At 36.0% G+C, this 15738-nt stretch overlaps 3 protein-coding genes across 4 annotated transcripts in view; 1 reads left to right on the forward strand and 2 right to left on the reverse strand.

Moving 5' to 3' along the window:
• LOC119503753 (zinc finger and SCAN domain-containing protein 2-like) overlaps window positions 1-15738 on the forward strand; it is a 681462-nt gene that overhangs the window by 230358 nt on the left and 435366 nt on the right.
• On the reverse strand, window positions 110-7412 carry psmb4 (proteasome 20S subunit beta 4). The gene is made up of 8 exons (XM_037795837.1): window positions 7253-7412; window positions 5018-5144; window positions 4060-4139; window positions 3409-3555; window positions 2341-2422; window positions 1130-1246; window positions 537-625; window positions 110-249 (listed from the first exon to the last, which is right to left on the reverse strand). The coding sequence occupies exons 1-8, from the start codon at window positions 7369-7371 to the stop codon at window positions 237-239; spliced, it is 774 nt and encodes a 257-aa protein (XP_037651765.1). The 5' UTR covers window positions 7372-7412; the 3' UTR covers window positions 110-236.
• Window positions 9559-12600, reverse strand: LOC119503817 (saxitoxin and tetrodotoxin-binding protein 1-like). Of its 2 annotated transcripts, XM_037795836.1 has the most exons (7): window positions 12361-12600; window positions 11274-11419; window positions 11050-11129; window positions 10136-10261; window positions 9918-10037; window positions 9790-9824; window positions 9559-9735 (listed from the first exon to the last, which is right to left on the reverse strand). In XM_037795836.1, exons 1-7 carry the CDS (start codon window positions 12478-12480, stop codon window positions 9619-9621), a joined length of 744 nt encoding a protein of 247 aa, XP_037651764.1. In that variant the 5' UTR covers window positions 12481-12600; the 3' UTR covers window positions 9559-9618. The 2 variants fall into 2 exon arrangements, with proteins under 2 accessions (XP_037651764.1, XP_037651763.1); XM_037795835.1 differs by having other exon boundaries at window positions 9559-9824; window positions 12361-12592.

Raw genomic sequence — 15738 nt, forward strand, 5'->3', positions numbered from 1 at the left:
CGTTTTATCAGGGATAAAAGTGACTTTTTCATTTACAGTTCGTTTTCAAGCGTTAACCACATCCATCTGTACAAACCACACAAATAAAACCAGAAGAACAATTCCTTTTTGGATTTATCACATTTATTTTCCATTATACAAAAGATACAATGAACATCAGAAAAAAGTAAACTGGGATAGATAAGTTGCAGCTGTTTTTTTTGATGCAGCGAGGCTTCATCAGTCGCCGCTCGTCTTCATTCAAACCCGCTGCAGAGAAGAAATATTATTACATCTATATGATCTCGAGAAGCAACGTTTACCGTCTGAAAATTAATCATGAACACTTGAAAAACAGAAATATTTTATAATTAAATTATAAATGAAATTAAAAATATATAAATATTTTAATTAAATTAAAATTAAACATTTCCCTGCTGTGGGACTAGTAAAGATTTATCTTATTTTTTTAAATTGATTTTATAACAAATAAATATTTTTATTTATTTATTTTTTTCTGACTGAACTATTTCACATTGTATGACCTTTGACCTTACCTGACCATGTTAGCGATGTCCCAGTTGGTTTCAGAAGACAGAGGACCAATAATCTCCACGCCCTCTTCTGTTACTATGGCGATCTCGTGCTAAAATAAAAACATTAAACGTTTGAACGGTAGTTTATGTGTGAAAAGGAGGAGACTGAAAAACATTTCATAACACAGTAAAACCAGTAAAATATAAACTATATTGCAATTATAAAGTAAATGGCGTTTCATTAAAACAGCTGACTATCTACCAAAATCAAAAATCAATCAATAAATGACTCGATCAATAAATAAATATGTCATTAAATGTAGCAAAAATAATAATAAAAATAAAAGTAGCCATTCATTAATTGATAAAATGTGAAAAAATTTATATTTCTGTTTTAATTTGCTTCTTTATTTATTTTTCTTTGCATTATTTCCCTTATTTACTCTTCTGTCAATTTTTCCCTTTTATTTATATATTTTTATTATTTTTTAAATGTATTTATTTTTGCATTCATTTTTTATTTATTTTATATTTTATTAGTGTATTTTTTTATGATGATTTATTTTTGATTTTGACAGGTTCCGTCCTCCATAACTGTGGCCCAGTGAACTCACCCTGTTGTAGGAGCGAGCGTCTCTGTAGTAAAGCACTTTGAGGCAACGCTCCACCAGCTCACGAGCCTCCTGCTTGGTGATCTCCACCTTGTTCTCCACCACCTCCCTCATCAGAGGCTACAAGCACAAAAACACACAGTCAGCAGGTTAAACACACACACACAGCAGGTTAAACACACACACAGCAGGTTGGTTTTGTTCACACTGCAGATATTTTCAGATTTCAGAGGTCGAATATAAGCTTTTAAAGCCGATGAAAATATATGAAAGTGAAATTTACCAAAATAAACAATTTAAATTAGCAAATTATATATTATTATTTTTTTGCATCTCTCCAAAACACACTATTTTGAATTTTGTTAATATTCTATATTTACATGTAATGATATTTAAATTCACATGATATAATAAGAGGGGAAGTTAGAAAATAAATAAATAAGTATATAAAATAGGACTGTCAATTGCATCATTGTCCCTAGTTAATCATGGTTAATCGCAAATTAATCACATTTTATCTGTTGAAAATGTACCTGAAAAGAGAGATTTGTCAAGTATTTAATACTCTTATCAACATGGGAGTGGACTAATATGTGCTGCTTTATGCAAATACTGTATATGTATATATTTATTATTGTAAAACAATTAACACAAAACAATGACAGATATTGTCCAGAAACCCTCACAGGAACTGCATTTAGCATAAAACAATATGCTCAAATCATAACATGGCAAACTGCAGCCCAACAGGCAACAACAGCTGTCAGTGTGTCAGTGTGCTGACTTGACTATGACTTGCCCCAAACTGCATGTGATTATCATAAAGTGGGCATATCTGTAAAGGGGAGACTCGTGGGTACCCAGAGAACCCATTTTCATTCACATATCTGGAGGTCAGAGGTCAAGGGACCCCTTTGAAAATGGACAAGACAGTTTTTGCCAAAATTTTAAGTTTTTAGAGTAAGTTTGGAGCGTTATTTAAGCTCCTTCATGACAAGCTAGTATGACATGGTTGGTACTGATGGATTCATTAGGTTTTATAGTTTCACATGAAACCAGTATCTTCACTTTAGCTTTAAAACTGAGCCGCTTCAACCTAACAAGTTGCGTTAATGTGTTAAAGACATTAGTGGCATTAAAACGAATTTGCGTTAACTTTGATAGCCTTGCGTTAACTTTCAGTTAACAGAGCTTTAGATCACCGACTCACTCACCTGAGCCAGGTACGCTCCGAAGCCAGTGGCCACTGTGGGTGCCTCATAGGCCACGCCCAGCTTGTCCACGTAACCTAGGAAACTAGATGGAGGCGAGAAGGCCGACTGGTTAGTTGTAGCAAAGAGTATAAAAGCAAAGACACAAAACTTCTGTGTTTCTTAGACAACAGCTGCTGCCGCCATTTTGGACTGAAAACACTTATTATGTTTTTCTTTTATTGTTGAACACAGCTCATTTCAGTAGAATATGACAATACAATAGCAATAATTTAGTTTTACTTTTGTACGGCTCTTTGTAGGCGGATGTTTTAGTGGTGTCTGGTGGTCGCTTTCAGTCCAAAATGGCTGAAGCGTAGCTCTGCTGCTGGGCGCTGATGTTGTAATGGAACGAACTATTGACTTTCACTTCTTAGCAAAATACGTTCTTTAATGGAGCTCACACAATGCTGTTTTTATAATTATAATAATAATAAAACTTTATTTATACAAAACAAAGTTACAAAAGGCTTTACATGGTTGAGACAGGAACAAAAACATTTTCATGAAATATTATCAAATTAAAATAAAAATAATATATTAAAAAAATCTAAAGCTGCAACTATTAATCGATTAGTTGTCAACTATTAAACTAATCGGCAACTATTTTGATAATCAATTTATCAGTTTGAGTCTTTTTCGCCATCTTGGTTTTTGGAAAAAAAAAGTCTAAATTCTCTGGCAGCAGCTTCTTAAATGTGAATATTTTCTGGCTTCTTTCCTCTATGACAGTAAACTGAATATCTGCGACATTTGAGGACGTCATTGTGGACTTTGGGAAACACTGATCCACATTTTTCACTATTTTATAGACCAAACAGCTAATCGATTAATGGAGAAAATAATCTACAGATTAATCAACTATGAAAATAATTGTTAGTTGCAGCCCTAGTAAAATCAATACTATTAAACTGATAGAATAAACAGATACATTTTGTCACTGATTCTGCAGGTCAAGTTCAGGAAAGCCGCTCCGTAAAGCCGCCTAGTTAAACAGAGTAGAAGAAGAGTAAACAGGAAACAGGCGCTCACCTCTCTCCGTTGTAGAAACCTCCGATCACCACGGTGTTCCACAGAGGATTCATTTTGCTGCGTCGGTTGTACATCACTCTGGTCAGCCAGGAGTGGACCGCCTTCGGACTGTAGCTGTGACCGTCGCCCAGCAGCTCCTCGTCGATGCTGACGCAAACAAAACCAAGAGGTAAGACATCAACAACACCTGGAAGATAATTGTGCTACTATAATGCATAGAGTTGGTGGTTTGCAGGTTGACCACGCATCACTAATGAGCGCCTTCAGGACTGGAACTAACTGCAAAGCTGCATTCTGAATCATTCAACCTGTGTTTGTCATCAGATAATAAAATAATATTTTATGTGAAATAAATTTGACTAACATGGCAGAAATGTTCAATATAATCTGATGACTAAACAGGACTGAGATTAAATAATAAAATTAGCTGACAAAATTAAAAGAGAAAACGATAAAAACGACTAAAATGTGACCAAAACGAATCAACATTTTCGTTTTAAGATTAAATCTAAATTAGCTGCCAAAATGAACACTGTCCACACGGACTGTTTACCTGCATCCAACCAAAGCCTGCTAGAACGTGATTGGTCAATGCTACTCGCACTACTATTATTATTTTATATTATTATGATTATATTTCTGTCAACTTACACCATCTGTTCGATGATGTGTTTGAGATGCTGGTAGTCGGCGTAGTCTCCTGAAGCTCCCAGGATGGTGTTGTCGTTCACCTGAAACAGAAACACATCAAAAATTGACCGTCGAGGAAGTATTCGTTTCATTCACTCGGATTTTTATAATAAATAAATATACAGGTGTTAAATGTCAGGTTGAAATAATGTCCCTTAATCCTGTTTAGTTCAAGTGTTTCTGAATGTGTTCTTTCTGTGGGCCAGCCTTTATCACAGCAGTACAACTGTTATGGAAGCATCCCGGAGCACTTTGTCAAGACGGCAGCGTAGTCTTGTTTACTAGCATGATATATTATGAATACCAACACGCAGAATGTGTTTCTGTTAGTAGTAGTCACTTAAAATAGATTTTTGTTTCTTCTTCACGTTAAAAGTAATTTCTGCACCCCTGCTGTTATAGCAACGTTACACTATGCATCATTTAACGTTGTTACTATTATTATTATTATTATTATTATTAACGGCCATGAATGAGGGTGAAAACGGCTTAAATTAAGGTTACAAACTGTTACAGTCTGCATTACTGCAGTGATGAAATCAATCCATTTCATAACCATTTTAAGTTTGATGTCAAGTATTTAAATAAAAGTACTGATTCTTCAGTTCAGAGAAAGTGCTGCTGTGACATCCAGCGATTCAATTTATTTATGTGTTAAAGGAATCAGTATTTTTCTGATCAGGTATCTGACAAACAGGGTCTGTTATCTTCTTTGTTTTAAGATAAGATGATTGAATGAAACATTGAAATATTAATGCCATTTGATATTTACTTTTGGTAAATTAAAAAAAAAGTTATCTTTAGAATAATCTATAAATGATTCGCTCGACTAATCCAAAAAATAATCAATAAATAATTAATCGTTAGCTGCAGCCTTATTTACAACGACAACTGATGTTCAGTTAGCAGCGAGCGTCACCTTCATGAGGCGAGAGATGTTCCTGAAGCGAGCCAGAGAGCCGTACGAGCCCAACATGTCCGCCGCAATGATGACGCCGCCGGTGAACTTCACGCCGAGCACCGACGTCCCGGTTACCATGGGGTTACTGCAGGGAGACAGAAAGGAGGTTAATTCTCATTAACGTGTCATCGATGTCATGAACTTACAAAGACGAGGTCGTGAGAATGCCGCCGTGACTACGTCGGTGTCTTCTTCTGGAGATTTAAGGAGGTTTAATGACCTGAAGAGGAGTTTACTGGAGAATTTAATTTTATAATTTTATATATGCTTTAATTGAACGACTGCTTCTCTTAATTGTTATGCACATGTCAAATAAACAACTTGAAACTATTTAATGTTTCTGATGATTAACTATTAATTTACTCGGTGCAAGTACATTCTCCTAAACAGTCAGCTGGTTTAGTGATTAAATAAAACCTTACAAATAAATAAACTGTCCCTTCCTGCTCTCATCATTAAATAAATAAAATAAATAAGAGATTTAACAATCTTATTTTGATGAAACTGAAGCCTTCATAAATAAAACGCCTAAAATAAAACATTTTAAATAAAAGTAATGAACAATAATATTATATTATAAATATAAAAAATAATTAAATTTATATAATAATATATATATATAAATAATATAAATATATTAAACAGAATACTAAAGGTGTCCAGGTATTTTCAGGTTTCAAGTAAATCTACAAAATAATTCATCTGTTGAACTCAAATCACATGTAGATGTACTGTTAGGACTATATCACAATTATCATAATTGCTAATTATTATATGCACAGACACACATTTAACGCTTTTTGTAATAATTAATGTTGATTACGTTGTTAAAAAACAGAAATATATGAATGTAAAATCTGCAGAAGAGCTGCTAACAGGTGTAATATTGTTCAACTTTAACAGCTTAAATGTACGAACCAATTCTATGTAAAGTTACTGGTATTTATTATAGTGTTTATTTTTTATTATTTACAATGTATTTACTTTAATTTATCTTGTTTTTTTTTTACTGTAGATATATTTAATGTTTTCCTACGCGGACAACATATTTTAATAACGTGCCTTAATGTTTATAATTTGTTGTTCAATAATAAATATAAATCTGTGTTAGCTGACGGTGGCTAGCTAACACAGCTAACAGTTATAGAATAGAATAGAAAGCTTTATTGTCATCGTATTAAATACAACGAGATTCACAGTTGCCACTTCTGGTCAGTGCTTTAAAACAAATTCTTGACAAGACTAAACGAGGCAGATAAAAAACCTAACAGGTAAAACACACACAGTTATAAAGCAAAAAAACAGGTAAAGTAGAAGTAATAAATAAATATAAAACAGAAGTGTTACACTAGAAGTATAAAATATAAAAAATAGATGTAATGTAAACAGTGATAATTGCACTTGTAAAACAGGTAGGGTAGATGGTGTTTTTAAAATTAAAATATAACTGTATTGATTTATAAGACCGTTAAATAAGATATGCATGAGATCTAATGATATTTGTATGAATTGGCATGGGTCTCTTAAATATATATATATTTAAATTTATATTGATATATACATTTTAAAAATGTATATTAATATATATGTATATTAAAATAAATTAAAATATATATATTTATTTTAATATACATTTTACCAAATAAATATTTAATAAAAATAAAATATTATATATAATATATATATAATATATATATATATATATATATATTATATATATAGGGGGCCAGTGAGGTGTAATAAAGTGTAAACAAAGGTAGTTGCACTTGAGGTGTATATTGCATCAAGGATATATTGCACATAAAATAAAATAAATAAATAAATAAAATAAATAAAATAAATAAAATAAATAAAATGAAAAGTATCTAATTATATAATTAAATAAATAAGTTAGTCAGCAAAACAGAAAGAAAGAGAACAAACTATAATATCTGCCGCTCTAAATGATCAATATGGATTGTGTTTTGTTGTTCTAGTTAACTAGATGAGTCTCAGAGTGTTTATGTTGAGCTGTAAACGCGTTAAAACGGATGTAAACTACCAGTTAGCTTAGCATCAGTTAGCTTAGCATCAGTTAGCTCCATGATGATGCAGCACCGCAGCGGAGCTCAAACCGAAACCGAGCGCGGAGCTTCGGGTTGAGTTTACCGGTACACGGTCCCGGTTCTGTCGGATTCTAGCGGGTTTACTCACAGTGTGTGTCGGACCGGTCCGCATGATGTGCCGGTGCTGCTGCTGCCGGGGAAAGAGTAAAACTGCCCGGGTTTTGGTCCGTTCTCCCAGAAACTCAGCTTCAATCCGCTCGACTCCATGTTGAAAATAATCTACAGGAAGTGACGACACAGCGTCTTCTTGGAGTGAACCGGTTTGACGTCACGGAGCGGCGCTGTGTACCGCCGCCTGCTGGTGGGATGAATTAAAGACAGTAAAATATAACCGTATTGATTTATTATAAAACCGTTAAATAAGCTATGCATCTAGTGATATTTTTATAGATTGGCATGGGTGTCTATAAATATATTTATATTTATATAAATATATATATGTATATATACATATATATATGTATATATGTATATATAAATTAAAAAAATCTTAAATATTTATTTATTAGAATTTATATTAAAATAAATATATGTATTTTAATTTATATTAATATCTTCGATCTTAGCTTCACCGAAGACTTTGTATGTGTCTGATGCAGGGCTCTTGTAGACGTCTGGTTTGGTGATGACAAACAAGATGTTCTTTGACTTGCGAATGGTGACCCTGGTATATATATATATATATATGTACTGTATATATATATATATATATATATATATATATATATAGGGGGCCAGTGGGGTGTAATATTTAGCCTGGACCCCCTCTGGCAAATACTTTTGTACATTTTTCACCCCACATTTATCCTTAGAGAGGGGAATTGTAATTTTTCATATCAATGATAAAATGTACATGAATGAGTATTATTGTGTTTAGTGTTAAAGGTGTATCGTTAATGTTCTGCATTTATATAACACTTTTCTAGTATTAACGACTACTCAAAGCGCTTAACAACATTCACACACACACATACGTACCCTGATGACAGAGGATACCACACAAGGTGCCAGCTGCTCATCAGGAGCGATAAACATTCACATGCACACTTTCAGCTATTCTGGGTTCAGCATCTTGCCCAACGACACATTTTGACATGTAGACTGCAGGGGCCGGGGATTGAACCACCGACCCTCCAATTAGTGGACGTCCACTCTACCTTCTGAGGTATGCAAAAGCCTAGTTGTGCTTTGTATTGTTGGAACCTCTAAAATGGCCCAGCACTAGAGAGCTGAAATTTACAAAAAGCTGTCACTGCAGGCTGCAACAATGATCAAACACAAGCACCTGTTTTACACTAGCTAAAATTTGGTAGGTATATTTAACAGGTTGAGACGTAAAAAAGAAAAAGCCACTCGGAGGTATCCCGTAAACCCAACAGGAAGTCGACCATTTTGAATTTGAGATCGTTTTTTTTTTTTTATCATTTCCAGGCGCTGTACTTGAACAAACTCATCCTAGAGATTTAACCCGATCGACTTTATATTTAGTCAGTAGTATCTTAAGACCGTTGTGATGAAAAGTTGTTCGAAGATATGGAAAGTTATGGAACTATGTTGCCGTGGCGTGACGGCGTAAAAGCGCCTTTTGCCAAAAAAATAAAAAAAAGTGCTTGTATCTTCGGGGTACATTGTCCAAACTGCTCCAAATTTCTCATGCCTGACAAAAGTCCCTGTCTGACGACATCCACATGCAGATTTTGGCTCACAGTCATAGCGCCACCTAGTGGTAACAAGAAATATCATGTTTTACACGTTGATGTACTCCCCAGTACCCCGACTTGCGCGAAGGTGCGAGGGCCCGATCATCGCTGCTTGCAGCCTTAATCTGTTATTGTTTTTAGTTCCCAATGGTTAAACCTGCAGTGCGGACATGTGTCTACTCTAACATCAGCGCTAATTGGAAATCTAAATGGTTACTTTCTCACCTGAAAAACATTAAAACTTAATAACCGCTTTTTGGCAAGTAAAGGATGATAACCAAGGATGCATTAACACTGGCGTTGGGCAACAATTATTGTTAAATAATAAAATAATTGCACTTGAAGTGGGAACACAACACGATGCAGTGTGGAAGCGCCCTAGTTCAGGAGAATTATAAGATGAATAGTCCACGTGTCTCCTGTGAAGTGATGTCTAAGTTAGTCCCATGACTCGGACAGACCATGTTGACGAATCGGAAAACTGTTGGATGGCAACAGCAACAGACTGACGAGCACAGAGAAGTGGAGAAAAGATTGAGATAATAATATAATAATGAAATATAACAAGCAGGCCTCCAGGACTGTCTGTCCTCATTAGTGAATGTAGAACATGTAGATATTAGACTGGATGTTTAGGCACGTGAAGTCTGTTTGGCAGGAACAATGAACAATAAAAAACACACAAACACACATCAAGGTTTTAGTATTTTCTAATAATTTATTGGTGAATGAAATATCTGATATATGTTGACACTCATTGAACAGGCAGGTCTGTCGGTACAACCTCAATCTTTTTCTCAGCTTCTTCGACCTTCACCTCTATCACCTCTATCACCTCTATCACCTCTGTCACAGCTGGTTCGGCCGTCGCTTCTATTTCCGCAGGTGGATCACTCGTATCTTTCTCAGCTGGTTCGGCAGTCGCCTCTACCTCAGCAGAGGATTTCTTATGACAGAAATCTGTGAGGGGACGAGAGGATAAATCATTTATGTGTTTCACTTATCTCTGTTTATTAGACGTATGTACTAGTTTTATAAAATGATCAGACTGACCCGCAGCTCCGTCGTAGATGAAGGGATTGTCGTGAGGGAATCCCAGACACTCGGCGTGTTTCTGGTGACCGGCCTGGTTCACTTTCATCTGCTCTACGTCCTGATGGTGCCCCTCACTCCCTGAAACACACACACACACGTTTATTTACCTGAATGTTTGTGATCTAATGTAAAGATAATGGTGTGAACGTGTGTGTGTGTGTGTGTTGTAGTTTTACTGTAGTTGAGCAGGTATCGTCCAGCTGTGCTCTTGTAGACCATCATCAGACAGTCGGGGCAGGTCTCGTAGAAATCCACGTCTCCTGATTCGTTGTACGTACTGAAATTGCCGTCCTTCTCCACCACTAACACACACACACACAACCCACACAACACATACACACACACATACACACAAACACACACACACACACACACACACACACACACACACACACACACAACTCACACACACACACACACACACACACACACACACACAACCCACACAACACATACACACACAAACATTACACAAACACACACACAACACACACACACACACACACACACACACAACACACACACACACACACGCACACAACACACACACACACACACACACACACACACACACACACACACAAACAGCACACATTGTCAACAACAACAATACAATAATAGTAACAATAAGAAACATCAACATCAACAATATTATACTACACTATACTATACTATACTATACTATACGACTGTACATTACACTATATTATACAATACTATACTATACTATACTAGACTTTACCACACTACACTATGCTATGCTATACTATACTACACCATACTCTACTATATTTCACTTTCCTACTACACACTATACCTATGTCTATACTATACTGTACTATACCTATACTATACTATGCAATAATATACTTTATTATACTATACTATAATTACACTATTACTATTACTACTCTTCTATACTATAACTAAGTTTATACTATATTATATTATACATATGCTATACATCTACAATATTATACTACACTTACACTACACTATACCTGATGCCTTTAACATACCATATTATGTCAATGAGGGTCCTCATAAGTATAGAAGGACAAATGTGTGTATGTGTGTGAATGCGACTCACTGGCATCGATGACGTGCATGGTGTGGTTGTCGGAGTCGTCCATCGACATGTTGATGAAGTAGTTAACACACGTCTTGTCTCTGAAAATGACGCAAACCAGTCAGACAACTCAACATGAAGACACGTACTTCTGTTTGGAGGATATCAAACTATAAAACTGTGTATCAGGTCTGTGTGTCCAGATTTAACTGAGTGATGACTCCATCTACACTGTGAGCACTCACAAGAACAGGTTCCTCTCAGTGAACATGACGGTGTTGTTGTCAGGAAGGAGATGGAGCTCGACGGAGGAGCTGGAGACGTTTGGCAGCAGGTCCGAGCCTTCTTGATGGTCGGCAGCGGCCCAGACCAGAACCCAATCCCCGTAACTCTGCAGGAGGAGGAGGAGAGTCAGACAGAGCTAAAGCTAAAGCTACAGCTACCACTGAGGACATGTCTGTTCTAGTCTTTAACACTTACTCATGATGGGAATGTTTTGGGCTGATTGTTAAACATTTCCCAACAGTGATGTCACAGCGTCCTGGAGTTCACCTGCGCATCACCACAGCGAGGTGAGAACCACTGGAGGTGATTCCTCGGTGCTGAATATTTAGTTATATCTCAACGACTATTGGATTGATTATCATGAGATCTGGTTCAGACATCGATGCTCCTCAGGACTGTTTGTTTATATCTCGTTTCACTTGGTAACAAACGGCCACAAATACCAGCCCAGTCGCACAGCACTTCATGAAATAGTCACAAAATTGAATGTGTTGATTCGTTTACATAGACACGAATTTAAAAAATGTTTTCGTGATGGTCAGCAGGAATCAATTTGTATGTAATCCATGTAATTGTGAACCAAGAACCAGGACTTTCACCTGGATACCAGTATTGGTGCCCCGTGTGAGGCCAGAAGTCAACGTTTTATTTGTCATGTAACTTCCGTACTTTAGTTACAGCACTTCTGTAGTTATTTAAATCCAAACCACCATCTTATCCTAAGTCTAACCAAGTAGTTTTGTTGTCAAGGGGCAAAAGAGGGTTGTTTGACCACTCAGGGCCACCGTACACACACACGTTATCATCCAAAATGGCATCTGATATACATTCACTTTATCTCCCAGCACAAAGCTTTAACGATAAGGAAATAAAAGAATACAGAGATGCAGAATTTAAAGATAGATTGTGGCAGAACAGCTTGGAATCGAGGATGATCACAAAATAAATGTTGTATAAAGATCGATGAAGCCAGATAACGAGAAGATACCCTGGGTATGTTGAACTCTCTTCGTAGTACAGGCCTCAGGTCTCAGGAGCCAGACTCACCTTGTGCAGGTCTTCCTTTGCCACCATTTTCAGATCATCACAGCCTTCCTGGTGATCTGCGTTGGTGCCGATCACCGCCAGCAGCAGCAGCAGCATCGCTGTTTTCACAACACCCATCATGCTCTTGCACTATAATCAAACACACACTGATCTGTGATCTGTGATCTGTGAGGAGAAGAAGCAGTACAGTGAGAGGAGGAAAGTTGGTCGGTTTATAACGGCCTCAAAAGCCCCCTGGACTCCGAGCCGGTCCAAAGTGTGTGTGTGCTCAGTGTGTTACTGAACTCTGATTCACCCTTTGATTCACTCTGTTTATGTCCAGTTATTTACGTGTAGGAGGTCAAAAGAAGACGAGGTCACTGCTGGTGTGTTTTAATAGTACATCATCCCATTCAAGACGCCTCCGCTTCGCGTCACGGTGCCACATCACCCTGTCGGGGTTTATTTCACAACAATGACAGATAATTACATTATTCCTTAATTATGAGAGCTTATGACTATAATTATACAGTGCTATAAGCAGGTTATAACACATAAGTATGTTTATAAAGCATTTAGATATGGGCGTCATAGAAAGTGTTACCACAAACAACAATACAAACAATTTAAAAACAGTCTAAAAGTTATACAACATTGAGCAAAAGAAGCTACATTTGAGAAATAATCAAATCAAACAATATAAAATAAATATTAAGAGAATGTCTTCGTATATAATCAGGTTTTAAGAAGTGCATTAACAGACAAAAGAGTGAGAGCACACCTTTAGAAATATGTTTTTAATTGTTTTCTCAAAATGTCCTAGTACTCTGAGCCAGAAATCTCCACTTCAGCAACACTTACATCCACCAATCTTTCCAGTTTCCTATCTGTATTCTGAAGGTTCTTACAGAGGGGTTTGTTCATATATCATTAATAGCCTGATTTATACAACATTTTATTCCTAAAAACATGGTTAAAATGGCTTTTTTGACAATATTTTCTGATTTATGGAGTGATAAAAAGAGATATCATACAAATCCTCTTTGTAAAAACCTATGTCAACAAAATGAAACAAGAATTGTGATCCTGGCTTTATCCAATGTTCAGATATCTGTTCTTGAAATGTATGAAAATTAGCACATATTTAATAAGATAATGCCTTATTTGCATATTTAAACATGGAATTTCAGAAAACTCGTTATACAAAAAACAATTGTCTTAATGTAAGTAATCAACTGGGGAAGTTTTATGGTCATATCTAGTAGTTAACATTTTCACCTGTAGTGTCTTCAAAATGTATGAAATATTACAATCCATATCTTTAAAGGCCATTTTCTCAAAAACAAGCAAAGCATTATTGGAACGGTAGTTCTAATCCCTCAAATACAAAAATAATAGCAGTTTTGTTTTGTTGTATTTTTGCATTACTAGGGATCAGAATGACCCATCGACTTCTGGGGGGGCGTTCCAGGTACCAGTACAAAGTCCACAGGTGATCAATAATCAAGTTCAAATATATGTGTCACTCCAGTCTTACAAACAACAGCAAACTTTATTCACCAGTAACAATAAAGAGCAAATGTCATTCAAGGCTCTTCTTCGGTGTGTTTGTCAGGAGAACATGTCAGAGTCCGTCTGTGTGGGTCGACTGAGGTCATTATTATCGGGCATGTCAGAGTTAATGCTTAGAAAAGCCGGCTGCACAAAACAACTTAATTTTTTCCCCTTATTTTGGTTGCTATGGTTTTTTTGTGCAACGGTTTAACTAACTTTAAGGTATTCTTAAGTATAAGGCCAAGATAACGAGAAAACCATAAATACTTAAGTGAGCATTTTAAGGAAACCTTAAGGCAAATACTTAAAGGTCACCTATAATGCAAAATGCACTTTTCCATGACTTTTAAACATCAATATCTGTCCCCAGTGTGTCTACAGGTCACCATAGTATCATAAAACACCATCCTCTCTCTTTTTCTCTTCGATGTCATTAGAGAATTGCAAGCCATGTAAGGGTTTCCTGGTGGAAGCAGAGAGAAGTCAAGCTAGCTGACCCCGCCCCACACTCTCAACCGAACTATGAGCAAAGTAGCTCCTACTGTTAGTCTGCAAGAACCAGCAGAGTGAAGCTGTGTTGAGGAAGTTTGATTGACAGAAACGCTGACCAATCAGAGCAGAGTGGGAGGAGACAGGCTGTAAATCTGGGTCTCTCAGACAGAGGCTAAATGCAGGCTGAGTGAGAGAGACAGTATGAGAAGAATAAAGGGTTTTTGAACATTGCAGCATGTAAACATGTTCTAGTGCAACATTAAAATACATCTATGAACCTGGAAATGAGCATAATATGAGACGTTTAATGGTATTTTCTGCCACCAATTGTATTTTAAGGAGCTCTGACTTCAAGTAAAAATCTTAACTGAAGGTGTTTTGTGCAGCCGACCACTGAGCTGTCTGTCCCAGAATAGAGCCCAAAGCTGTAAATGTCGTTTGAACTAAACTCTTTCTACACATGTCTGAGTCAACAGAGTTTACACAAATTACAGCTTGTTTAAAACACAGCAGCCAGACTCCTCACCAAAACCAATGATTTTAAGATATTATTGATCACTTTTCAGGAGAGACACAACAGGTAAAAACATAATTATTTTTAATGCACTGGTCAATTTTATGATTTTGGGCTATTGGGAAATGTTTTTATCTAACAAAATATTCTGCTTCAATCCACATTTGTTGCCGTTTAGCCTTTCAAAAACTACATTTTCACTGCAGAATATCGCTCGCCTCTCCAATTTGCCAAATCCTAAATATAAATTTAAATAGGAATGACAGTGATTGGTTTAATTCATGTTACACCCAAAACACACCTGTGATAATTAAGAGATTTGTTAAGGAAACCTTAAATGTTCACTCAAGTATTAAAGGTTTATACTTAATGTTTTTTTGTGCAACCAATTATATTTTAAGGAAACCTTAACTCTGACTTGAAGGAAAATCTTAACTTAAGGTGTTATGTGCAGCCAACCACTAAGCTCAAAACTGTAAACGTCTGGTGTCGCCTTTGACAATAACTTCAGCTTGAACATGTTAACAGAGTTGTCCAGTCCTGTTTTCTGCAGCTGAGGAGAGACTCTCCAAGATCAGTTCAATTATGTCCAGTAGAAATCTAGAGACTGTTTCACATGCTTTTATTGCTTTTATTACTATTATAAACCAAATTGATTTAAAGATATTATTGATACATTTTAAGGATTGTAATCCTCTTTTAAATCCCTCTTAAGTTAAATTTCATACATTTTAAAGAAAAAAGAAATTAACTAATAGATATCACCATAAAACTTCCCATTTGTCAGTAAATGTCAGTATTAATGGATTTTGTCACTTCTGCTATTATTATTGTATTTG

Source organism: Sebastes umbrosus, chromosome 15 (assembly GCF_015220745.1).
Source record: "Sebastes umbrosus isolate fSebUmb1 chromosome 15, fSebUmb1.pri, whole genome shotgun sequence".
Lineage (NCBI taxonomy): Eukaryota > Metazoa > Chordata > Actinopteri > Perciformes > Sebastidae > Sebastes > Sebastes umbrosus.